Consider the following 27,132-nt stretch of genomic DNA (forward strand, 5'->3'; position numbering starts at 1 on the left):
ATATTTCAACTTCCCTTCCTTAATGCTTCTTAGTTATCTTCTGCTAGTTTTTAAAGGCTTCCCAATCCTCTGGCTTCCCACTAATCTTCACCACATCGAATGCATTTTCTTTTGTTTTTATACGACCCAGGCTTTCTTTGTTAGCTGTGGTTGGCTCGTCCTCCCCTTGTTATGATTCATCTTTCATGGGATTTTTTTTTGCTGTGCTTCCTGAATTACTCCAGAAACTCCTGACATTGGTGCTCCACTATCTTCCATTCAACTCTAGTCAGTTACTCCCTTAAGCCTTTGTTGTTACCTTTACTCGATTGTCATACTGAATCCAGCTTCTCTGTCTCAAACTGTTGGGTGAATTCTATCATTTATGTTCACTGCCCTGTAGGGAGTCCTTCACCTCAAGCTCCCTAATCAAGTCTGCATCATTACACATCAGGCTAAATCCAGAATAGCCAGAAGTTAGATTGCTGACTTTTTCAGTACTCCTTGTTCTGGAAACTTTCATAACCAGTCCTGAGTCCACCCAGACTTTAATGAGTTTAAAGTCCTTGTGTCCATTTTATTTCACCTTTTCATTTTGGATCCTGGTCCCAAATTGGTTCAAGTGGCGCCCATCTCAGTTGTACAGTTCCTTACTGTCCCAATATGCCTGCCTGTGTCTCATTAAATGGAACCCCTCTTTTCTGCAACATTCTTTAGCTGTGTTTCTGAATTAATAGTCTAGAGTTACTACAACTCGGCCATCGCCTCCCCTGTAACTTAACAAAGGGCTACCAATTTTTTGCTTGAGTTTGATGGTTAAAAATTTCTGGTAGTCCAGTTTAACATTTTTATCTGTTAACTACATTTCGATTTCTAAGTGTCCTTAGTTACCTGTGTCAATAAAGTACTCATATTTGTGTAAAGTGTAATTACTTTTGCTAGTGTAAATTCTTCAGTTATATTTCCTTTTTTAATGGTTAGAACTTGAGATTTAGAATTGGGCACCAAATATAGATTCAAAAGAACTGCTGTTCATGGTGGTACACACACAAAAAAAAATTCTTGTAATTTTGATAATATGAAAATAGTTACTTCATATTAAAAAGAACGTCTTCAATTAAATTTATCCCAGCAAGTTGCCGTTCGGATTCTGCCTCCTTAAGTCATCTGAAGGACTGTCCTGGTGCATTGTACCTATTATCAGGATTTGCAACAATACAAAAACATATTGATGTTGCCATCATTAAGGTTAGTCTAAAGTAAATGAATTGAGTCAAAAGGTCGCATAAGATGAAAATTCTAGTGTCTGATACACTGCAGAAAACTGTTGCTTTGGAAATTTATATTTATTTTACGGAGAGAAATGTTATTTCTTAATTCCGTGCTGAGTGATCACAGGAGTGAAACCAACATCGTTCTATTACACTTGGATGTATTGTTATATAATGTGTGCTATTATACATAACATATAATGTACCTAAGAGAAATTACAATAGGCTTATGCTTAAATCCAAACCACTGATTAAATATTACATTTGAAACCTTCATGTGGCAGACCTTATACAGATTTGTTTCATAAACTGCCACTCATTTTAAGAAAAATTAACATAAACAAGTGAATTTTAAAACTAAATCAGAGTAACAGAAATAACAGTGTGGAGTTGGAGGAATACAGCAGGTCCAGGCAGCATCAGAGGAGCAGGAAAGTTGATGTTTCAGGTTGGGATCCTTCTTCAGAAATGGGGGAGGGGTAAGGGAGCTCAGAAATAAATACAGAGAAGATGGGGAGGGGCTGGGGAAGGTAGGTGGGATGGTGATAGGTGGGTGCAGGTATGGAGTGGTGGGGATTGGTCAGTGAAGTGGTAGGAATGGATAGGTGGGAGAGAAGTTGGACAGGTTGTGTCACGTCAAGGAGGTGGGGATGAGAGGGAGGGTTGGTCATGGGATGAGGCCAAGGTTGGGGAGGTTTTGAAACTGATAAAATCCACACTTAGGCCATTGGGCTGTAGGCTCCCGAGGTGGCATATGAGGTGCTGTTCCTCCAGTTTTTGGGTGGCGTCATTGTGACACTGGAGAAGGCCCAGGATGGACATGTCAGCCGGGGAGTGGGAAGGGGAGTTGAAATGGTTTGCAACTGGAAGTTGGTGTTGTTTATCGCAAACAGAGCCCACACCATACAAAGCCCAGAACAGTGCTCTACAAAGTGATCTCTGAGACTCTGCTCGGTCTCACCAATGTAGAGGAGGCCACATGGGGAGCAGCAGACCACATTGATGGATGTGCAGTTGAACCTCTGTCTGATGTGCAACGTTTGTTTGGTGCCTTGAATGGAGGTGACGGGGGAGGTGTAGGGACAGGTGTAGAACTTCTGGCAGCACTTCCTGCGGTTGCAGGGAAATGTACTGGGGGTGGTGAGGCAAGTGGGGAGTGTGGAGCGAATGAGCATGTTGCGGAGAGAACAGTCCCTACGAAAGGCAGATAGGGATGGCGAGGGAAATATATCTTTAGTTGTGGGGTTGGATTGCAGGTGCCAGAAGTGGCAGAGAATGATATGTTAAATACGGAGGTTAGTGGGGTAATATGTGAGGACAAGGGGGATTCTGTCTTTGTATTTTTTTTGGGGGAGGAGGGGATGTGAGGCGAGAGGTGCAGGAAACACGAGATGTGGTTGAGAGCATTTTCGACCACCAAAGCAGGGAAGTTGCATTCCTTGAAATAGGAGGACATCTGGGATGTTTGGGAGTGGAACACCCAATCGTGGGAGCAGATGTGCCGGAGGCAGAGGAATTAGAAGTTGGTATTAGAGAAACAGAAATTACTTTATCAACAAAATCAGAAATCCTGAGAAATTCAGCAGGTCTATCAGCATCCGTGGGAAGAAAGCAGAGTTAATATTTCAATTCCAATGACTTTTCATCAGAACTGAGTTCATCACCTAATCTTGATTTGATTGATTTATTATTGTCTCGTGTACTGAGGTATGGTGAAAAGTGTTTTGCGTACTATCCAGGCAAACCATGCCTTACGTAGGTACGTCAGGGTAATAAAACAGAATGCAGAATACTTTTAGAGACAACACGGTGTGAAGCTGGATGAACATAGCAGGCCAAGCAGTATCAGAGGAGCAGGAAAGTTTGACGTTTGGTCGAGACCCCTCTTCAGAAATGTGGTAGGGGAAGGGGATTCTGAAGTAAATAGGAAGACGGTGGAGGCAGATAGAAGATGGATAAAGGAGAAGTTAGGGTGAGGAACACGGACAGATCAAAGAGGCGGGGTTCGAACCAGTGAAGGTGAATGTAGGTGGGGAGTTGGGGAGGGGATAGACCAGTCCAGGGAGGACGGACAGGTCAAGGAGGTGGGATGAGGTTAGTGGGTAGGAGATGGGGGTAGGCTTGAGGTGGGAGGAATGGTTAGTGAGGCGGGGACTTGCTGGGCTGGTTTTCAAATGTGGTCGGGGGAGGGGAGATTTTGAAGCTTGTGAAGTTCACATTGATACCCTTGGGCTGCAGGTTACCCAAGCGAAATATGGGATGCTGTTCCTGCATCTTTCATGTGGCGTCCGTGGCAATGCAGGAGGCCCAGGACGGACATGTCATCCGAGGAGTTGGGTGCGAGTTGAAATGGTTCGCGACTGGGAGGTGTAGTTGCTTGTTGCGAACTGAGCGTAGATGTTCCGCAAAGCGGTCCCCAAGCCTCCGCCGGGTTTCTCTGACGTAGAGGAGGCAACAACGGGAACAGCGGATACAGTGTATTACATTAACAGATGTACAGGTGAACATGTGTTTGATGTGGTATGTCGTCTTAGGGCCTGGCGTGGGGGTGAGGGGAGAGGTATAGGGGCAGGTGTAGCACTTGCTTCGGTTGCAGGGAATAGTGGGGGGTGGTGGGGCTGGAGGGGAGTGTAGAGTGGACAAGGGAGTCACAGAGAGAGTGGTCCCTCGGAAAGCACATAAGGGTGGGGAGGGAAAAATGTCTTTGGTAGTGGGGTCAGATTGCAGATGGCAGCAATGCCAGAGGATGATGCGTTGGATTTGGAGGTTGGTGGGGTGGTACATGAGGACAAGCAGGAATCTGTTTTGGTTATTATTGTGAGCAGGGGGTGTGAGAGTTGAGTTGCGGGAGACACGGTTGAGGGCATTTTCGATCACTGTGGAGGGGAAGTTGCGGTTCTTGAAAAAAGAGGACATCTGGGATGTTCGGGAGTGGAATGCCTCATCTCGGAGGGCAGATGCGGCGGAGGCGAAGGAATTGGGAATGGGGATGGCCTTTTAACAGGAAGGTGGGTGAGAGGAGGAGTATTCTAGATAGTTGTGGGATATCATTTTCCAGATGGATGCCAGAGATGGAGACAGAGAGCTCCAGGAAGGAGAGCGAGGTGTCAGAGATGGCCCAGGTAAACTTAAGGTTGGGGTGTAAGGTGTTGGTCAAGTGGATGAACTCTTTGAGCTCCTCGTGACGAACACAAGGTGGCGCTGAAACAGTCATCAATGTATTTTTAGTGATAATGGGAACTGCAGATGCTGGAGAATCCAAGATAATAAAGTGTGAAGCTGGATGAACACAGCAGGCCAAGCAGCATCTCAGGAGCACAAAAGCTGACGTTTTGGGCCCAGAGTCTGATGAAGGATCTAGGCCCGAAACGTCAGCTTTTGTGCTCCTGAGATGCTGCTTGGCCTGCTGTGTTCATCCAGCTTCACACTTTATTATCCTCAATGTATTTTTAAACTTGTTTGTATTTCTGGAAAATTATCCAAGTATTCCACACTTTTAACTTAGTGTAAAGGACCCAAGGTTTTTTGCAAGAGCATTTTGAACAAAATTTATCAGTGTTACGTAATAGATACTTAATATTAAGCCAGATGACCAAAGGCTTGGGCAAAGATGTAGGTTTTGGGAAAGTTGACAAGGAAACAGAGGTAAGAAAACAGAAAGCCTTGCGAGAATGAATTCCAGAACTTAGCATCATGGAGGTTCAAAGTTCCTTCACAGATGCTGCCTACTGACCTTTTCAGAAACTTTGTTTTTGTTCTTGGCTCAAGGTGTGGTTGGTAATGATAGAACAATTAAATTCTTGGCACATCATTAGTTGAAATTGGAGAATGAAGAATAGGCCTCAAATATTTCTTGATATTTTTCAGAGATCTCAGACATCTTAGTAAGACTCCTGGTAGTTACAAAGTTACAATGCCAAGACCATGGAAGAGCTTGGAAATAAGGAATGAGAATTTTTGAAGTTGATTTGTTGCTTGTCCTGGAGTGAATGTAGTTCAGAGAGCACCAGGTTGTTAGGTAACTCGGTATGGATTAGAATATGAATAGTATGAATAGAATATGAATAGAGTTTTGTGTGATTTCAAGTTTTTGTAGGATAAGAAAGGAGGCTAATCAGGAGTGTATTGGAACAGTCAGGTTTAGAGATATTGACGTAACAAAGAGAGTTTCAGCAGCAGATGATTTCTCTCCACAGGTGCTGCCAGACCTGCTGAGTTTTTCTAGTAATTTCTGTTTTGTTTCTGATTTCCAGTGTTGGTGGTTCTTTTGGATTTTTAAATACATTATGCTCCCAGTTTTAAAACTTTTGTTTTCAATTAGTCATGAAAATGTAGCACAATGTTGTGCTAATGAGGGCATTTGTAATAATTTGCTCTTCATTAAGTTGTGTTTAATAGACAGGCAAAGTTTAACTAAATTGCAGTTCACACATAATTCTGTAGTCTTTCATTGGTTATGTAGTCTATTGGTCGTTATTGTTAATTGTGCTGTGCAGCTGAGCTAAAAGATGGACCAAATTTGTCTATGGTCTGAATTTATTATTTTTTCCACACATTGGAAAAAAATATAGTGCTGTAAAACATCTGTAAAATTCTAATTTCCTGAGTTAAAATTGAAGTTATTGAAATTGATTTGTACTAATTTTTTGTTAAATATTTCACCTTCTTATATCACTTATACTTAACAGCTTCCATTTCTGTTTACAGACACAAACCAATTATTCAGTCTGGAAGGATATCATACCTCTACACATACAAATGATGGGCTTACCAAGCCATGTTGGTGCAGATATTTTTTCACATTTTGTCACTTCTCTCTATTTTGTTATTGCTTTTGTGCCCTTTGTCAATTTTCTGCTGATCAATCTTGTAACAGAAAAAAAGGAAGTGAAAGATGTGATGAAGGTGATGGGACTTTATGACTCTGCTTTCTGGTGAGCCAAAAAGAGTACATTACCTTGTGAATGAGTTAAAATAAGTATTATACAAATTTTATTACTGGTTTTCTATGTGGGTAGTTTTGATATTACAGTGCAATGTAACTTTACATTGCACAGAGGAACCACAAATGATGGGAAAGGAAATGATCAAAAAAGGTAGCTATACATGTTTGCATGTTTGACATAAATTGTTTAGGCAAGGCAAGTTGCTGAAAGTGAGGATGTTAACATCTCAGCAAGCGAAACCGGGTCTTTGGAACCTGAATCAACAGCTGTGCTGTCTCGTTAACTAGTCGCACTGAAGGATTATAAATTTGACAGCACAATTTGGGGCGGCATGGTGGCTCAGTGGTTAGCACTGCAGCCTCACAGTGCCAGGGACCTGGGTTCAATTCCAGCCTCTAGCAACAGTCTGTGCGGAGTTTGCACATTCTACCAGTATCTGCGTGGGTTTTCTCCGGGTGCTCCGGTTTCCTCCCACAGTCCAAAGATGCGCAGGCTAGGTGGATTGACCATGCCAAATTACCTGTAGTGTTCAGGGGGATGGGTCTGGGTGGGGTGCTCCAAGGGACGGTGTGGACTTGTTGGGCTGAAGGGCTTGTTTCCACACTGTAGGTAATCTAATGACAATGAGGAAGTTAAAATTGGAGGGGATGAATTCAATCCCAGCTAAGATGAAGAGAGAAATGAAGAGAAGGGGAAAAAAGACATTGAATGAAGAGGGCTGTAAGTGGGGAAAAAAAATTGCAAATCAGTGAACCATACAGTATAGAAGAGGTAACACAGTATTGAGCTGCAGTCCCACTTTGTAGCACTCGTCCCAGAGCCTTGAATGTTATGACATTTCAAGCGCTTATCCAAGTACTTTTAGAGGTTCTGAGGTTTCCTGCCTCAACCACTCTCCGAGACAGTGTTCCAGATTTCCACCACCTTTAGTGAGTTTTTCCCCTCTCAAATCCCACCTAAACCTTATGCCTCCTGATATTGACCCTTCAACTAAAGTGAACAGCTGCTTTCTATTAATCCTCACAAACATATCCGCCTCAAAAGTTTTAAAAAAGTTTTAGATTTTACATTTTTAAAACCTCCAAGAATTAAAATTTACATGAATCAGACTCTAAATATGTTTTATTCTTTTGTGGGGTGGCACAGTGACTCAGTAGTTAGCACTGCTGCCTCACAGTGCCAGGGACCTTGGTTCGATTTCACCCTTGGACAAATGTCTGTATGGAGCTTGAACATTCTCCTTGTTTCTGCGTGGGTTCGGTGGATTACCCAAGCTGTGTTGGCCATGGTGTCTAGAAACGTACAGACTAGGTGGATTAGCCATGGGAGTAGGGGGTTAGAGAGATAGTGTGGGCGTCAGGGTGGGACACTGGTTGGACGGTCAGTATGGACTCATTGGGCCGAATGGCCTGATTCTGCACTGTAGGGATTCCGTGTGGTTAGGTTTCCATGTCAAACAGGTATTTTGATAATAATTAACACATAGCATGACTTTAAAATAGTGCTTTGACCAAAACGGATAAGACAACTTTTTCTGTAAGTGTTGTAGGTTTAGTTTGTGACTGTTACGCAAATGGAACAACTTAATGAGATTTGGTCTACTTCAGTTGTGAAGCAGACAGTGCCTCACTGTTTTTGCGAAACATTAGGAATTTTATGTTTCGACCCAAATATCACCATGCCTGAGATTACTGTAATATCAGTATATAAATAACTGGCAATCTTAATTGTTTTTTGCAAAAAGACCATTATAAGTTTTGATAATAGTGATAGAGAGTCTATGTTACAAAAAATAACTCAGTTTGCTTTCAGTCCTGAATGATTTTCTTTGAACTTAGGCTTCTTTACTTTTGTTATGCTTTGAAAAAGACAAGACGTATAGATTTCTTCAGTTGTCAGTACTTTTGTTTGACTGAAAATGATAGAATCAAAGGGGGACACCATTGAGCATTTCATGTCTGCCAATCTTTTACTCCAGCAATTCAGTCTAAGCCTGTGATAACTGAAATCACTGTAGCCCGGGTCTAGGCCCGAAACGTCAGCTTTTGTGCTCCTGAGGTGCTGCTGGGCCTGCTGTGTTCATCCAGCCTCACATTTTATTATCATAGCCCAATATGGCATCTGATTTTCAGAAACAAGATTGATTTTGTTTTTCCGGGGTTAAAATAAAATTCACTGAGAAGCTTTAATGTCAACTAGAAGTTTTAAGTGTTTTGAGAAAAGTAAGTCTCCGAGTTGATTCTTTTCACAGACCATATATAATTCAGGAAAGGCTTGTCTTCAGGAAAGAAAGAAGATGCATCTTGTTGGGGAAATGATGAATGTGGCTCAAACAGCTGCTTAACCAATATTTTCCTTCTTAAAAAGCTTATATTCTGTACACAACAAAAACCGATAAATATGAGCTCTGTAGCTGAATAACTAAAGCTCTATGCTGTAGATTGATAAATCATATTGCTCAAATGAGTGTTTGTTTTTTATAAGTATCAATAAATAATATTCCCTTGAGAACAGCATGCAAAAAGGTACTTGTTTCTAACAGGTATTCATTATTTTCCTGTTTATATGTTGTTAATCATTGGCTAATCCTTTCATTTCCAGGCTTTCCTGGGGCTTGCTGTACATGGTTTTAATCTTCATTCTATCCTTGCTGATGGCAGTCATTGCCACTCAGACATCTCTGTTTCCAAGAAGCAGTATATTGATCATCTTCCCATTGCTGTTCTTGTTTGGGATTTCTATAGTAAGTAATACTCTAGTTTTAATTAGTGCCGAAATGTAAACATAAATTCAGGATTAAAATCAATGTATTTAGTTCAGTGCATGCCTTAATTTTACTACGACAAGTTGTGTGATATGTTTCTGATGGAGTACTTTTAAATATGGCAGTGCTCTGTTTTATCATTCATTATGTCAGATTAATGAAACACAGAAGTGTACAAACAAGGTGCAGGAGTAGGCCATTTGACCTTTTGAATCTGTTCTGCCATTCCATATGATCATCTCAATGCCACATGCCCGCTTTCTCTCCGTTCCACTTGATGCCTTTAACATCTAAAAATGTATATTTTTCATTCTTGAACATATTCATTGACTTGGCTTCCACAGCTTTCTCTGGCAGACAATTCCACGGGTTCATTATCCTTTGATTGTAGACATTCTTCCTTGTCTCACTCCTAAATGGACTGAGACCCCTAGTTCGAGGCTCTAAATCAGGGAAAACATCCTCCCTGCATCTTCTCTGTCCACGTTTCAGTCAGATCGCCCTTCATCCTTCTAATTGCTCACAAATACAGACTCAGTTGAACCAATCTGTCCTCATATGACTGTCCTGCCATTCCCAGTATCCGGCTAGTGAATCTCCGCCGTCCACGATGGTAAAAATGTCCTTTAGTAATGAAAGTAAGTTGAAACAACCTTCTCATGTTACAGAAACCTGCTTTCCTTTTATGACAAATTGTATTTCAATGTAACAAGGAATTGTTGCAGGAACGGGGTGTCAGCGCACATAGGTAGCATGGTGAAGAAGGCAAACAGGATGCTTGCCATCATTGAAGGCCAAGCAGCATCTCAGGAGCACAAAAGCTGATGTTTCGGGCCTAGACCCTTCATTGGGGAGGGGGTTCTGAAATAAATAGGGAGAGAGGGGGAGGGGGACCGAAGATGGATAAAGGAGAAGATAGGTGGAGAGGAGAATATAGGTGGGGAGGGGATAGGTCAGTCTGGGGAGGACGGACAGGTCGAGGAGGCGGGATGAGGTTGGTAGGTGAGGAATGAAGGTGCAGCTTGAGGGGGAGGAGGGGATAAGTGAGAGAGGCGGGGATCAGCTGGGCTGGTTTGGTGATGCAGTGGGGGAGGGGAAGATTTTGAAGCTTGTGAAGTCCACATTGATACCATTGGGCTGCAGGGTTCCCAAGCGGAATATGAGGTGCTGTTCCTGCAACCTTCGGGTGGCATCATTGTGACACTGCAGGAGGCCCGTGATGGACATGTCGTCTAAGGAATGGGAGGGGGGAGTTAAAATGGTTCACAACTGGGAGGTGCAGTTGTTTATTGTGAACCAAGCGGACGTGTTCTGCAAAGCGGTCCCCAAGCCTCCGCTTGGTTTCCCCAATGTAGAGGAAGCCACACCGGGTACAGTGGATACAGTAGACTACATTGGCAGATGTGCAGGTGAACATCTGCTTGATATTGAAAGTCATCTTGGGGTCTGGGATGGGAGTGAGGGATGAGGTGTGAGGGCAAATGTAGCACTTCCTGCGGTTGCAGGGGAAGGTGCCGGGTGTGGTGGGGTTGGAGGGGAGTGTGGAGCGGACAAGGGAGTTGCGGAGGATGATGCGTTCTTCAAGGACTGCAACTCCACCCCCCCCCCCACAGTGGTCGAGAACACCCTTGATTGTGTCTCCCGCATTTCTCGCAACACATCCCTTAGACCCCACCCCCACAATAACCGCCCTAAAAGAAACCCCTTCGTCCTCACATAGGATTAAGGATAGGATTCTTGGCAGCGTGGAGGAACAGAGGGATCTTGGTGTGCAGATACGTAGATCCCTTAAAATGGCCACCCAAGTGGACAGGGTTGTTAAGAAAGCATATGGTGTCTTGGCTTTCAGTAACAGGGGGATTGAGTTTAAGAGTCGTGAGATCTTGTTGCAGCTCTATAAAACTTTGGTTAGACCGCACTTGGAATACTGCGTCCAGTTCTGGGCGCCCTATTATAGGAAAGATGTGGATGCTTTGGAGAGGGTTCAGAGGAGGTTTACCAGGATGCTGCCTGGACTGGAGGGCTTATCTTATGAAGAGAGGTTGACTGAGCTCGGTCTCTTTTCATTGGAGAAAAGGAGGAGGAGAGGGGACCTAATTGAGGTATACAAGATAATGAGAGGCATAGATAGAGTTGATAGCCAGAGACTATTTCCCAGGGCAGAAATGGCTAGCACGAGGGGTCATAGTTTTAAGCTGGTTGGTGAAAAGTATAGAGGGGATGTCAGAGGCAAGTTCTTCACGCAGAGAGTTGTGAGAGCATGGAATGCGTTGCCAGCAGCAGTTGTGGAAGCAAGGTCATTGGGGTCATTTAAGAGACTGCTGGACATGTATATGGTCACAGAAATTTGAGGGTGCATACATGAGGATCAATGGTCGGCACAACATTGTGGGCTGAAGGGCCTGTTCTGTGCTGTACTGTTCTATGTTTCTATGTTTCTATACCACCCCACCAACCTCCGGATACAACGCATCATCCTCCGACACTTCCACCATCTACAATCCGACCCCACCACTCAAGCCATTTTTCCATCCCCACCCTTGTCTGCCTTCTGGAGAGACCACTCTTTCTGGGACTCCCTTGTCCACTCCACACCCCCCCTCCAACCCCACCACACCCGGCACCTTCCTCTATATTGGGGAAACCAAGCGGAGGCTTGGGGACCGCTTTGCAGAACACCTCCGCTTGGTTCACAATAAACAACTGCACCTCCCAGTCACGAACCATTTTAACTACCCCTCCCATTCCTTAGACGACATGTCCATCATGGGCCTCCTGCAGTGCCACAATGATGCCACCCGAAGGTTGCAGGAACATCAACTCATATTCCGCTTGGGAACCCTGCAGCCCAATGGTATCAATGTGGACCTCATGGGCTTCAAAATCTCCCCCTCCCCCACTGCATCACCAAACCAGCCCAGTTCGTCCCCTCCCCCACTGCATCACCAAACCAGCCCAGCTCGTCCCCGCCACCCTAACCTGTTCTTCCTGTCACCTATCCCCTCCTCCCCCTGAAGCCGCACCTCCATTTCCCACTTACAAACCTCATCCCACCTCCTTGACCTGTCCGTCCTCCCGGGACGGACCTATCCCCCCCCCAGCTCCCCACCTATATTCTCCTCTCCACCTATCTTCTCCTTTCTCCATCTTTGGTCCGCCTTCCCCTCTCTCCCTATTTATTTCAGTTCCCTCTCCCCATCCCCCTCTCTGATAAAGGGTCTAGGCCCGAAACATCAGCTTTTGTGCTCCTGAGATGCTGCTTGGCCTGCTGTGTTCATCCAGCTGCACACTTTGTTATCTTGGATTCTCCAGCATCTGCAATTCCCATTATCTCTGCCTGCCTTCGTTATCTTGGGCTTAGAATGTAGGAGTAGGAATGTCCTGTTGCAATTTTAGGGACCATTAGTGCGCCATTCTGGCCGCTGCACTAAAGCAAACACATGATTGTACTGGAGAGGGTATAGAGGATATTCACCAGTATGTTGCTAGGGATGAAAAGTCTCAGTTATGAGAAGACTGGATAGGTGAGTTTGTTTTCTCTGGAGTAGAGGAGACTGTGGTGGTTCTGATTGGGATATATAAAATTACGAGAAGCAGAGATAGGGTAGATTGTGAGAATCTCCTTCTGATGGCAGTCTAGTGTTAAGACCGGAGGGCATAAAATTACAGTGAGGAGTAAATGATTTGTAGTGGATCTGAGGAAATATTTTTTCACCCAGAGGAACATGCTGCCTGAGATGGTGGTGGACATACTCTTGCAACATTTAAGAAGTATCTGGATGAATAGTTAAAATGCCAGGGTATAAGTAGGCTGTGGACCAAGTGCAGGTAAACAGGATTAGTGTAGTTTGGTGTTTGTTGGTAGGCATAGACATGGAAGGCTGAAGGGCCTGTTTCTATGCTGTAAAACTGTATAATTTTTCCAGCTTCTGAATAACGCACACAAGAAAATTGGGGAAGTACAGTGTGAATGAAGAGATGAGATTATCAGTATCACAAGAAAGGTCCAATTTTCTTTTTAAGGTTGTAACAGTGAGATTAGAACCTTGCTAGTGAGAAGGTACTGCCATAATTGCATACATTAACATCTTATTGTCATTTAACTCACTCATTTATACGCAGATTGCTGTTTTCCTAAACACTATCCTGAAATTAGACACACCTGACTCAATTCCTGACTTGAAATTCAGTGTGGTTATCTGGCAGCTGCAACTTTCCAGCATTTTCTATGTGCCTCCATCTTGGACGGCCTTCCACAGTGTCTCAGGGTACATTCCATGTGCAGCAACCACCCACACCCTTTGTTCACACATGTTGGCATTGGCAAAGCATCATGGCATATCTCAGGCTGACTTGGAATGCAGTTCAGCATTGCAGTGCTGACTCATTTTGCACGTACGTGGAGGCTCCCAAAATCTCTACTTGCCATTCCTTTTAATACATTGCTATCTCATTCAGAATTTACAGGCTCAGCATAGTGAGAACCAGGCAGCTTGGCACATTTGACTTAAATGATCAGTCAGGTGGATGGACATGTTGGTGTATGGCACTGTGCTACATTAATGTCACATCTTACAGTATGTGCAACTATCACGTCGAAAACATACTACGTGTTTTAACCTAATTTCTGTGTCTGAAAGTCTAAAAGGAGTAGTCCTTAGTCTATTCAAGGAGGACTATGTATCAGCGAGGGAGGCCTCATTCAGTTAAGTGCATTGCCTAGTCTCAATCTAGCGCTTTTGTCAGTCAGCTGTTTGGTGAGATCATTGTCCAGGGATCAGCATCTGAATGGGGATTAGGCCATTGTCCTGCAGGTTGCATTTAATCAGGCCGATGGGGAGTTGCACAGAGATTAGTAAGGAGTCTGGTCTGCGATCAGTGTGGCTGTCTTCCAAAGTTGGTTGGCGAGTGAGCCACGTTCAGTGCTGAGAGTTGTGCACTAAACGTCAAGAGGAGTTTATCAGTGGTGTGTGCTATGTTGAGCAAGCAAAATATAAGTTTTGAAGGAGATGTGCAGAGATGCCAATCACTGAAGGAGGATGACTCTGCATGTAGGGTGGGAGAGGATATATCATGAGAAGGCATTGGGTGCTTCAGGGGCAAGGTCATTGACAGTCGTCACCATCCTTTAACGGGAGGAATAATGTATCATTATGATAGGCATTACTACGTGCTAGGGTAAGGGTATCAAGAGGTATATAGGGGAGATAAATTGTTAAAGAGAAATGTTGAGTGGAGCATAGGAACACTCAAACCTGATGGAGCTGATAAGGACTGTTTCATCGGAGGCTCACTGATGATGTTACCTAGAATGGTGACGAAACGTCTGAAAACTAACCTTCCAGCTCAGCGAGCAAACTCACATCCAGAAACTCAACCTGAGCTACATATCTTCTCAAAACTCGCTAGGGATTGCAGTGCAGAAAGAAAGATGAAGGCTGGAGTGCATCTAGAATAACTGGGGGAGCACACTATTTAGTTTCTTACCACAATACATAAAGCCTCCATCTCTATCCAGTTCTCGACTGTGCAATGAAAGTCGTGAATGGTTGCCAGCATGTGTATGTGGAAAAAGCCTAGTTGTCTGTGAGAATGGGTTCCACTTAAGGGCAATGTGAGTCTCTTCAAGGGCCAATTGCATTAATCAGGCATTAACCAATTCCAGACTAAAGAAATCTGCAATCACAAATGTTGCATGTGTATATTATCCAGGAATCAGCTATGTAGATTACAAATCCTGATCACCAGCAGTCCCAGTCATGCCATTGATCATTACAAATTAACCCTACCAATCTCTGTGAAACAGAAGTGATTCCTTTAAAGTGATAATGGGAACTGCAGATGCTGGAGAATCCAAGATAATAAAATGTGAGGCTGGATGAACACAGCAGGCCAAGCAGCATCTCAGGAGCACAAAAGCTGACGTTTCGGGCCTAGACCCTTCATCAGAGAGGGCGATGGGGTGAGGGTTCTGGAATAAATAGGGAGAGAGGGGGAGGCGGACGGAAGATGGAGAGAAAAGAAGATAGGTGGAGAGGAGAGTATTTGTGGGGAGGTAGGGAGGGGCTAGGTCAGTCCAGGGAAGACGGACAGGTCAAGGAGGTGGGATGAGGTTAGTAGGTAGGAGATGGAGGTGCGGCTTGGGGTGGGAGGAAGGGATGGGTGAGAGGAAGAACAGGTTAGGGAGGCAGAGACAGGTTGGACTGGTTTTGGGATTCAGTGGGTGGAAGGGAAGAGCTGGGCTGGTTGTGTGGTGCAGTGGGGGGAGGAAACGAACTGGGCTGGTTTTGGGATGCGGTGGGGGAATGGGAGATTTTGAAGCTGGTGAAGTCCACATTGATACCATTGGGCTGCAGGGTTCCCAAGCGGAATATGAGTTGCTGTTCCTGCAACCTTTGGGTGGCATCATTGTGGTACTGCAGGAGGCCCATGATGGACATGACATCTAAAGAATGGGAGGGGAAGTGGAAATGGTTTGCGATTGGGAGGTGCAGTTGTTTATTGCAAACCGAGCGGAGGTGTTCTGCAAAGCGGTCCCCAAGCCTCCGCTTGGTTTCCCCAATGTAGAGGAAGCCACACCGGGTACAGTGGATGCAGCATACCACGTTGGCAGATGTTCTTCCTCTCACCCATCCCTTCGTCCCACCCCAAGCCGCACCTCCATCTCCTACCTACTAACCTCATCCCACCTCCTTGACCTGTCCGTCTTCCCTGGACTGACCTATCCCCTCCCTACCTCCCCACCTATACTCTCCTCTCCACCTATTTTCTTTTCTCTCCATCTTCAGTCCGCCTCCCCCTCTCTCCCTATTTATTCCAGAACCCTCACCCCATCCCCCTCTGATGAAGGGTCTAGGCCCGAAACGTCAGCTTTTGTGCTCCTGAGATGCTGCTGGGCCTGCTGTGTTCAACCAGCCTCACATTTCATTATCTTTGAGTCCTTTAAAGTATCGCTTGCAGTTAATATTTTCCAAACAGAGTCGAAGATCATAAGTTGCACAAGGTCAGAGCTGCTTTCTTCTTGCATTGAACTAATATTTCACAACATGTTTTAATATGCAATGCTGCCTTTCTTGGGTAATGTAGAAGGTTGGTCAGAAAAGATTTCAGTAGTCCCACCACACTTAAGATCTCTTACTATATTTGCATGACCTGACTTGTGTTGCACACATCTGAATAAGTTCTAAAAAAGAAACTTTCTTTTGCTTCTTCTGAGAAAGATCAGCTATGTCAGTGCTCTATACAGAGGCATCCCATGACCAACCTTGTTGTAGGTCTCTCTATTCCACTTATTGAAAACTGCGGTGAACTCTGATTTGTGCGTCCTATGACTGCTGACTGTTGACATTGCTAAAGGGCTTTTTTAAAAAATTTGATAATGCCCTTTAAGACTCATTTAAACTGTCCCCAACAGATCTGGGCACAGCAGGTCATATCATTTCTGTAGCTGCTACTCAATGAGGCACAGTGAAATTGAGGAGGAACAAAGGCATTAGGCATATAGGGGTGGCACAGTGGCTCAGCGGTTAGCACTGCAGCCTCTCAGCGCCAGGGACCCGGGTTCGATTCCAGCCTCGGGTAACTGTCTGTGCGGAGTTTGCACATTCTCCCCGTGTCTGCGTGGGTTTCCTCTGGGTGCTCTGGTTTCCTCCCACAGTCCAAAGCTGTGCAGGCTAGGTGGATCGGCTATGCTAAGAATCGCCCGTAGTGTTCAGTGGTGTGCAGGTTATAGGGGGATGGGTCAGGGTGGAATGCTCCGAGGGGCAGTGTGGACTTGTTGGGCCGGAGGGCCTGTTTCCACACTGTAGGGAATCCGATCATAAAACTCCAGTTGCTGCCAAACAGTCCCAATAAGAAGCTCAATCTGGTGGTTCTCAAGATGCAGGGAAGGCACCAGAAGCCCAGAGTTTATTGTCTTCATTGTTATTTCCTCCAAATGAGTGAGATGCATCTCTCTAACAGACTGAGGATGTCCTGGTACACTGTCATAGAACTGTCATCTGCTGAAGTAGAACTTGCAAACTAGATTTCCATGGCAGCTACCTGCCTATCATGGAGACAGCCAGTAACATTTCATGCTAGAGCTAACACAGTACAAATAGTGACAAAAACAGAAATTGCTGGAAAATCTCAGCAGTTCTGGCAGCATCTGTGAAGAGAAATCAGACTTAATGTTTTGCGTCTGGTGACCCTTACTCAGAACAGTATAAATAGTGTTGCCAGACTCTTCCAACTTTCAACCCATTTACGAAGTATTTCTAATACACTTAACTGCAGCTTCTGTGTGTGTGTGTATTTTTATGAAGTTACGAATTTCTGACACCATGCGTTCTCTCTTGGATGGAGTTGAACAGGTATGTGGTTTCTGACAGGGCTTTGACTGCCAGTAATCTGGGGTGTTTTACCCCTCGTCCTGTGGAAATGGAATGGGCTTCTGAGTCTAATCTAGTTAAAAACGTAGTCACTACAGTGAAAGCATCTGAGCTTGTGTGAAGGTGAAGGCGACAGCCTGGCTGCTGCTGCTTCCTCTGAGGGGTCAGTGGCTTCTCCATCAATTGTGGAGGAGGAACAAGTGACAAGAGGGTCTGGTCTCTTATGGGAGAAAGCTGTTTGGATGCCTTGGGTTCCTGCAGGAGATAAGTGAAGGAATGAGTTGCTCAATAAGGGTAGAAACTTGAGCATGCTAAGAATACATTCACAGTAGTGGTAAAGAGAAGCACTGCAGTACATCCCAATGAATGTTACTTGGTTGCTGGGATACGGAGTCTCAGTATAACCACAGTGAGTGGTCTCTATCCTTTCCTATAAACTCAAGGATTCTTTCTTCATGTGAGATGAGGAGCTAAATGTCAGCCATCAGACCACATGTTCTATCCTTCTTCACCCTATTGTGGCCAGATTTCTCCTGCAGAGAGACAAAGAGTGGGACTGAATGGGATGAAGATGGCTTGAAAAGCTGTTAGTGTTGTTATATGTGCAGGAAAGGTGTCCTGTCCGAGGGATTAGGTATAAAGAGGGCAGGAGGATTAGTGATTTGGAAGGTGGGGTGGGTGAGAGCCATTGAGTAGGACTTGATACCTGAAAAACTGAAAATGGCAGTCCATGAACCTTGGTTATAAGTGGGTACAGTAGGAGAGTTAGATTGAGCATAAGACATCGGGAGAGAAGATGGTGGCACTTCTTGCAGAGTGCAGAGTATATGCAACATGTAGAGATCGTGGACACTGCACTTCATTGAGTGGCTGTGTTAGATAGAGTTTGATGCTGTGGTTCCCTCTGGCACTCCTGGGGAAGAGGATGATCCTCTTCTGCAACACTGTCTGTCAGGACCTCCAGGTCTCTGTTGGCAAAGTGGGAGCTAACTTCTCTTTTTCAGACTCTGCTTTGGAATTGCACCAACAACACATTGTGAAGGCTTGTTTTTGCCTTGCAACATGTGAAATGATGTGTAGCCTGGGTGAATGATGATAGGCTCACCCAGCTGTTCTGCCACTGCTGAAGCCCTCTGTGCAATTCCCCAGCATTGATATGTAGACATGTATGGGAAAATACAACTTTCAGAACTTGATATCCTATGTGTTGTACATTAATTAAATTGTGATACAATTGTTGTGTACAGTGTGTGGCTGATAATTATAAAATGGTGTAAACAGATCACTCTAATTGCTTACTGTACTGGAAAGTCACTAGTTCTTGTGTTTTATGGATACTGGATACAAAAGAGAACCAGTTTCATTTGTTGCAATTCTCGGCTATGAAAACGTCACTGTTATTTTTCATGAGTGTCTTACTCCATCTAGATTTGCTCAGTTGGTTTGTATTGAAAACCAATGAGCAATTTTCACTTTGTACGTCCTCTAAACTGAAACATTGTTGTATCCAATTTCGGTAGAGAAAATTTTCATTTGATTTTCAATACTATGCTTCTATGTTTCACATGCAACACAAGAATGATTCCATTTTGGTCCACCGTGCCTATGCCAGCTGAATTTAACTGATAACCTTACACCATTATCCTTGCAGCTATTGTGTGTTTCTTTGATTTTGAGTGCATGTTTTCACCTTTTTGTATCCATCCTTTGTCATCCAAAATTCTGTGGCCTCAATTATGCAGCGTTCAATTCTGCTATAAACTGTGTCTGTGTCTCCAGTGATTCCTTTGCACAAAGTGAATTAGTTTTATTGGATTCATGCTCATTCTCAAATTTCTCCAAGGCCTAACCAGACGTTTTCTGCACCTCTTAGTGTTACAACCATGAACTACTGTCTCTTGCTTTGATCACTGGTCCTGTACCCTTTGCCTTCCTGCTTTTGTCGCTAGTTCCCAAAATCACATCTACACTGATAGTTTTTCTCCATTTCTTCAAAAGTCTGTCTACCAAAACACACTAACAGTAGCAAAGGGATAAAACCAATTGCATGGATAAGGAATTTGTGGCAGCTGGAGATGGTGACTTTGATTTTCCCAATGCTTAACTGAAAGAAATCACAGCTCATTCAAGACTAGGTAGCAGACAAATAGGTGGACTACATATGAGGCAAAGAATGTCAGCAAGGGCACAGATCTAAACCAGAATGGGTCTTGGAGCTTTAATTCCATTAGTCTTTTATTAAATTAACTGCCTCTTCAAGTACTGTTGTTTATCATCGATCTTACTTTATTTGTTTTACGATTCCCAGCAATTTTTTTAAAATTTGGATGACAAGGTGTAGAGCTGGATGAACATAGCAGGCCAAGCAGTATCAGAGGAGCAGGAAAGCTGACGTTTCAGGCCTGGACCCTTCTTCAAAAAACTTCAAAGAAGGGTCCAGACCCGAAGCTTTCCTGCTCCTCTGATGCTGCTTGGCCTGCTGTGTTCATCCAGCTCTACACCTCGTTATCTCAGATTCTCCAGCATCGGCAGTTCCTACTATCTCGGCATCACTTTTTTTTATATGCTGTTATTAACTAATTATTTTTCACAGGTGATGAGAAGAGCTTCATTGAATATTACAAGTAGATGCTTTTCTGTGCTGATTGTTTACAAGATGCAAATTCATTTAGGTTCCTTAGAATTTTACTTTCTAAGTAATACTGCTGCGATAGAATAAAAAGACTACAACAACCGCTGATTGATACCTCTCTTTTTTGAAAAATATTGTCAGAAGGCTCACAGCTTATAGTCTATAGGTTTATTTGAAATCACAAGCTTTCAGAGCTTTGTGCCTTTCTCAGGTGAAGTCCAGTGATTTCAAGTAAACCTGTGGACTAGTGTTGTCTGACTTCTGACCTTGTTCACCCCAGTCCAACACCTGCATGTCCACATCATTTTTAAATATTGGCAGAGCCCTATGTTAGTTACCTGCAAATTTTTAAATATCTACAGGGTGGCATTCTAACAAGATGGGAATTTGACGTACGAGTTCATTGAATTTACAGCACAGAAATAGTCATTTCAATCCAACATAACCTGCACTATATATCGGGGCCCCAACGCTGACCCCAATACAAGCCTTCCTCCAAGCTGATGTAAAATTCGTTAACCAGTATTTTCTGTTTCCTGTCACTCGGCCAATTTCATATCCATGTTACTGCTACCTCTTTTATTCCATGAGCTATAATTTTGCACAAAGGTCTGCTCTACAGCACTGTATCAGATGGCTTTTGGAAGTCCAATTACACCACAGCAGCAAGATTTCCTGGATCAACCCTCTGTTACCTTGTCAATTTGAAAATCCAAGTACGGTAAACATGGTTTAAACAGTCACTCTTGATAAACTGAGAAAAATTATATATCTGAAATACTGAAGTTTACTGTATTATTATTGAGTGAGATTCTTGATGAGTACTTTGCGTTGGTATTCACTGAGGAGAGGGACATGATGGATGTTGAGGTTAGGGATAGATGTTTGATTACTCTCTGACAAGTCAGCATAAGGAGGAGGGAAGTGTACTCTAAAAGGCATTAGGGTGGACAAGTCCCCAGGTCCGGATGGAATCTATCCCAGGTTACTGAGGAAAGCAAGAGAGGAAATAGCTAGAGCCTTAACAGATATCTTTGCAGCCTCCTTGAGCACGGGTGAGGTCCTGGAGGACTGGAGAATTGCTACTGATGTCCCCTTGCTTAAGAAGGGTAGCAAGGATAATCCAGGAAATTATAGACCAGTGAGCCTGATGTCAGTGATGGGGAAGCTGCTGGAGAAGATACCGATGGATAGGATCTACTTACATTTGGAAGAAAATAGGCATATCAGTGATAGGCAGCGTGGTTTTGTGCAGGGAAAGTCATGTCTTACCAACTTGATAGAATTCTTTGGGGAAGTGACAAAGTTGATAGATGAAGGAAGGGCTGTAGATGTCATATACATGGACTTCAATAAGACATTTGATAAGGCTCCCTATGGCAGGCTGATGGAGAAAGTGAGGTCGCATGGGGTCCAGGGTGTACTAGCTAGATGGATAGAGAGCTGGCTGGGCAACAGGAGACAGAGTTATAGTGGAAGGGAGTTTCTCCAAATGGAGAACTGTGACCAGTGGTGTTCCACAGGGATCCGTGTTGGGACCACTTTTGTTTGTGGTATACTTAAATGATCTGGAGGAAGGTATAGATGGCCTGATCAGCAAGTTTGCAGATGACATAAAGATTGATGGAGTAGCAGATAGTGAAGGGGACAGTCAGAGAATGCAGCAGAATACAGATAGATTGGAGAGTTGGGCGGAAAAATGGCAGATGGAGTTCAATCCAGGCAAATGCAATGTGATGCATTTTGGAAGAACCAATTCAAGAGCGAACTATACGGTAAAGGGAAAGGCCCTGGGGAAAATTGATACACCGAGAGATCTGGGGGTTCAGGTCCATTGTACCCTGAATGTGTCAATGCAGGTGGGTAGAGTCGTCAAGAAGGCATATGGCATGCTTTCATTCAGCAGATGGGATATTGAGTACAAGAGTTGGCAGGTCATGTTACAGTTGTATAGGACTTTGGTTCAACCACATTTGGAATACAGCGTACGTTCTGATTGCCACATTACCAAAAAGGATGTGGATGCTTTGGAGAGGGTGCAGAGGAGATTCACCAGGATGTTGCCTGGTATGGAGGGCACTAGTTATGAAGAAAGGTTGAGTAGGTTAGAATTATTTACATTAAAAAGATGGAGGTTGAAGGGGGACCTGATTGAGGTCGACAAAATCAAGAGCGGTATAGACAGGGTGGATAGCGAGCTTTTAAGGGAGATATGTGTGGGAAATTCTTCACGCGGAGGGTGGTGGGTGCCTAGAACATGTTGCCAGCGGAGGTGGTAGAGATGGGCATGATAGCATCATTGAAGATGTATCTAGACAGGCAGGGAGCAGAGGGATACAGATCCTTGGAAAATAGTTGACAGGTTTAGATAGAGGATCTGGATCAGCACAGGCTTGGAGGGCCGAAGGGCCTGTTCATGTGCTGTAATTTTCTTTGTACTTTGTTCTATCATGACTTACATTGATTGTGTGGACCTCTTGATAAACCTGAATATTTGATCAATCGGCACACGCCTGGCCTCGTAGGTGCCGGTTTATAAAGAAGTTTGCTGTATGTTAAATGTACTATACCACTGCTTCTAAAATGGGACATCAATGCCCATTTTACTTCTGGTTACCTTGGAAAGGTAAAGTATCTCAAAGGTTTGAGTGCAGGTGAAGCTAGCTCTTATGCACTGGGACTAAGCTGGAACAGTGAGAGATGTTCGCCACTAATTGGATGCTGTTGTCAAGCCAAAAAGGCATTCTGCCTATCAAATAAATGAATAATATGGTATATGAATCTCATCGCTAGAATGATGCTAGGCATGTAAATCATACCCTAAAAGAGTCTGACAGAATATATCACAGCATATCCATTTGGCTGTTTGTAAAAAAAAAAGTACTGTCAAACTATCCAACCTGTCTGTGTTTGTAAAACTTAAAGCACAAGTGTTCAACTAATGACTTTGGCATTTGGGTAACATTTGCTAAATAATCTTGAGTATGCAAAAAAATTATGTTCACAACCAATTTAAGATTGTCAGTCAAACTCACACTGCATTGCACTTGTGTGTCCTGGCAGCTAAATATTTATGCATGGGACCTTATTCTTTGTAGATGGAAAAACATGGACATACACTAACTGTTTTCAACAAAAGATCTTTGCTCAGGACAGTACCTTGACCAATCAGAGTCAATCTGCCTGGCTTAAAATTTAAACAAGACTTGGCAGTTAACTGTCAGCCATCAACACATCCATTTATCAAAGGCAGCTTGCCAGCCAATCATCACTCTCTATTCATATGGTATAAATGCTGTTTTCCCTTTACAGTGGTATTCTTGTGAACTGTCCTGATGAATGCAGGATAAAAGCTTTGATAAAATTTGTCTTTTTCATAAACACTAAAGTGTTTATCATTCTTCAGAAAGTTGAATCGTATTGGTCAAACATGGTTTGCCCTTTTGAAATTCTTATTGACTCCTCTTACGTGGTGTAGTTGCTGTTACTTTTGCTGTCCACTATTACTTCTTTCATTAATTACTCCATTTTGTTTTCTACTGCTGGTGTGATGCTGACAGGTTTTACTCCCTTTGGCTTGCTCTTGCTCCCTACTTAAAAATGAGAATCGTATGGGTTGTACTCTGATCAGTCCACTGTAATTTTTTAAATAAATGAGTAAACATGTATCTGATGTCTGTATTTACTAGTTTGTTTTACTATGCTTGGATGTAATCAGTCTAGGTTAAGAGCTACACAAGAAATTTAACTTTTAAACACCTTTGGAAGGGGTGGACTTGATTAGTCAATTAGCAGTTTTTTATGCTATGATTTATTTGTTCATAAATGTAATATATTGAGAATGTTATACTTCAGCAAGAGAAACTTAAGCCGAAATGGACTATAACTTTGAAATCTTTACTTTTACAGATCCCGTTTTCATTTCTGTTGACTCCACTTTTTAAGAATCAGAAGATTGCTGGTTTGGTTGGATCCTTAATGCTGATGGGTTTTGGATTGTTTAGCCTTCCTACAATTCTGGTCAGAGATTTTCCAGTATCTGCTGTGTGGGGACTATGTGTATTCTCCCCTAGTGCCTTAGCCATTGGAATTGCACAGGTATTCAGATGCAGGGAACTAATTTTGTTGGGTAAATGTGGTTTATCTCAATATTTATTGACCAAAATTTTCCACACCTGACTCACTAGCCATTGCATCATTCCTGTTGTCTTCAACATGAGTTGGATTTAAAAAATTTAAATGAGGCGAGGCTAAACATGGCTTTTATCTCACATTGCTGTTGGTGTTGGTGTTTCTCACTTAAGGCGTCACATTCACCAAGAAGGAGCCTGGTTAAAAGCAGAATATAAACCTAATAATTCTTCTGTTTTTATATTTAGTGCTGTACTGAATGATATTTTGTTAAAGTCCTTAAACTGATTGCATGCCCAATTTACACACCCAGTTCTTTCACTTTCAGCTACTTTTCTGCTTTTTAAAAAATATTAGGCTGGAGTTTTTGCACAATTAACAATGAGGCTAACAAACTGTTGCCAAACATTAAATAATTTGCACACACTAATTTCAAAGCTATCATATGATATAATCCTACATTGTAAAACGTCAACCTCAGTAATACAGAATGCACTTTACTAGTTTATACACCATGAGTGGTTGTGTTATTTTTGCTTAACTGAATTTCCATATTCAGTAGAATTTGATCATTTACGTTGTTTACTTGACTGTTTGTCCTGGCATGCAGTCAGTTCCCAGTTTCACTTTAATACTCTGACTACAGAGAAGCTTTTGGAGAACTAGGAACACAAAGGTGGGGGAGGTTTTTTTCCTTCTTGTTTACTTTTAGCTGATTCTACCCTGCTATTTGGCTTTAACTATTTGTGGTCAAAACTAGTTTTATCCACATCAAAACAGTTAATTACTTTATTGCTGTGTGCGAGATAGGAAACTGAGTTTGGTAATTTTGACCTTTTGGGAATTGTTTCTACAAATGCCTCTATCACTATGCGGACACATTGTACAGGCATAATATTTAATGAAACAAATGTGCCTGTTACTCTAACGAAGCTTGTACCTCGGACCCATGAAAATCACTGAAATGCATCCTTGTTTAGTTGTAAGTAAGTATAATATGAATAATAATTTAACCTGTGTACATTATAACTACCCATCCATGATTTCCCCATAATTTCGTTCTGGAGCTGAATGGTTTAATTGGTTTTTCTCATCCTTGAATTGCAATGCCCTGTGTTTTGAAATTTACAATCTGCTAGAACTAATAATCTTAGCTAAATTATTTCTGACATTTGAAGTTTGAGTAGTTAGACTGGCAGCTGTAACAATATAAATTCTATTACTGCACTATTGGTTGCTGTCAGTGGAAATGTTCTTCTCTCCTCTTTTTCCCACCACCCTGAAATCTGTTGATGAACTGTCGTAAATTTGGTTATTTGTCTGTCAACTATAATTCAGATTGTATGTCACGCACTTGGACTTGTTTCTTGCTGGATGGTATTTTGATTGAAGCTCTTTGTTTTTGTTAGGTTGTGCTTCTTGAAGCTGTTGGTGATGGCGCTCAGCCCTCGAATCTGTCAGCAAGCCCTTTCCCTTTATACATACCTCTTTTCATGTTGGTCCTGGACAGTGTCCTGTATTTGCTTATTGCTGTATATCTTGACCAAGTTCTCCCAGGTATGTAAATATGCAAATAAAGCAGTGATTTCATCTTTTAGATGCACAAGAAGCTATTTAATTTGCCAGTAGGAATTGCTAGGTGCAATTTGATAACTGAATTGAAATAACAACACAGATTGGTAAATTAGTGCTTGAGCCATAATTTTCTAAGACCTTTGCCAGTTGTATAAGTGTAAAACACCCTACAAAAAGAGAATTTAATTGGTCATTGTTTAAAGAGAATTATTGGATGTATTCAGTACTCAATCAATCAGCTCTTTGTTGATGAGAAAAATAGATTTTCCGTGTGTGTTGGGCTGGACCTTTGGTCAACTTGAATTCTTCAGATTATGTCTGAATTTTTTAAAAGACTTGTTACATGCAGTATTTCTTTTGAATCATACTTGTTTTGAAAGCTGAAGTGGAATTTATTTCCTGTGTTTTTAAATATTTCTGTGTGTTACATTATTTAAATGATCATTGTTCATTTAAACAGGAGCATTACTATCAATTAAATGTTATTTGAACAGTATAACCATATTTGCAAATGTACTGAAGCATCATACTTAAAGCACTTAAATATCTACTGTTGTTATATACAGAGGATAATATCCAGGGGGAACATATTGGAAATGTAGAAATGGAATATGGTATAAGTATTATGCTTCATATCTTATTGTGCTTTATACAATCTTTGCAAACACTGCAATGCAAAACCATGGAGAGTTACAACCAAAATTGCATTACACAGAGCATTTTGTTTTGAGTTCTGTGCTGAATGCAAGAGAAAATTTATATTTCTATTTAAGGATAGCAAAGTAAATTAAAGTTTTACTTATTTGTTTGCCCCTTTGTTGTACCTTTGCAAGTTTTATTTACTGAGGTAAGCTCAGTATCGTTGTGTGTTCTGATGAGGGTAGGTTGCATAGAATTAAGTTGTTTGATTCCAAAATCATCTTTAACTTTCTCTGTTGCATTAGAAATATAATGTCTAGAACTGCTCTTTCTCCCTGTTGGTCCAAGATAACTCTTTCATTGCTGCTGTGCTCAATGTGTGATAAGTGATTTTAATAAATATATGTAGTTGTTTGATCTTAGTTTCAGTAATGAAGAAATTTTATAACATATTAGTATTTATTATTTCTCATTCAGCATGTTTTTATCATAAGTTTCCTTCCTTTGTATATTTAGGTGAATTTGGGCAACGTCAACCTTTTTTCTACTTCCTTAAACCGTCATATTGGTTCCATAAACAGAAACATTATAATCACATTGATTCAATTAGCGAAATTGAATTTGGCCTTGGACCTGCATTTAGTGAGGTGGTGGAAGCAGTGCCTACTGAACTTAAAGGAAAAGAAGCAATCAGGTATGAACAGCATCCAGAAGTAACCTCAGTTTGAAGTCTGACCTGGTGTAGAAGATCTTGCCATTTTAACTGATGGACTTGCTGAATTCTAATGTAACTGTGGCAGAACTGATGGCCACTAACTATGCT

General features: G+C 42.5%; 1 protein-coding gene across 2 annotated transcripts in view; it reads left to right on the forward strand.

The window, feature by feature from the left end:
* The window catches only part of abca5 (ATP-binding cassette, sub-family A (ABC1), member 5), a 110,249-nt gene that overhangs the window by 22,473 nt on the left and 60,644 nt on the right, over positions 1-27,132 (forward strand). For both annotated transcript variants that reach the window (XM_048555449.2, XM_048555450.2), the window contains exons 4-9: positions 1,112-1,227; positions 5,958-6,184; positions 8,798-8,939; positions 23,874-24,062; positions 25,505-25,652; positions 26,826-27,003. In XM_048555449.2, the coding sequence (XP_048411406.2) occupies positions 1,112-1,227; positions 5,958-6,184; positions 8,798-8,939; positions 23,874-24,062; positions 25,505-25,652; positions 26,826-27,003 (1,000 nt within the window). The remainder of the gene's footprint in view (positions 1-1,111; positions 1,228-5,957; positions 6,185-8,797; positions 8,940-23,873; positions 24,063-25,504; positions 25,653-26,825; positions 27,004-27,132) is intronic.

The sequence above is a fragment of the Stegostoma tigrinum genome, chromosome 22, assembly GCF_030684315.1.
Source record: "Stegostoma tigrinum isolate sSteTig4 chromosome 22, sSteTig4.hap1, whole genome shotgun sequence".
Lineage (NCBI taxonomy): Eukaryota > Metazoa > Chordata > Chondrichthyes > Orectolobiformes > Stegostomatidae > Stegostoma > Stegostoma tigrinum.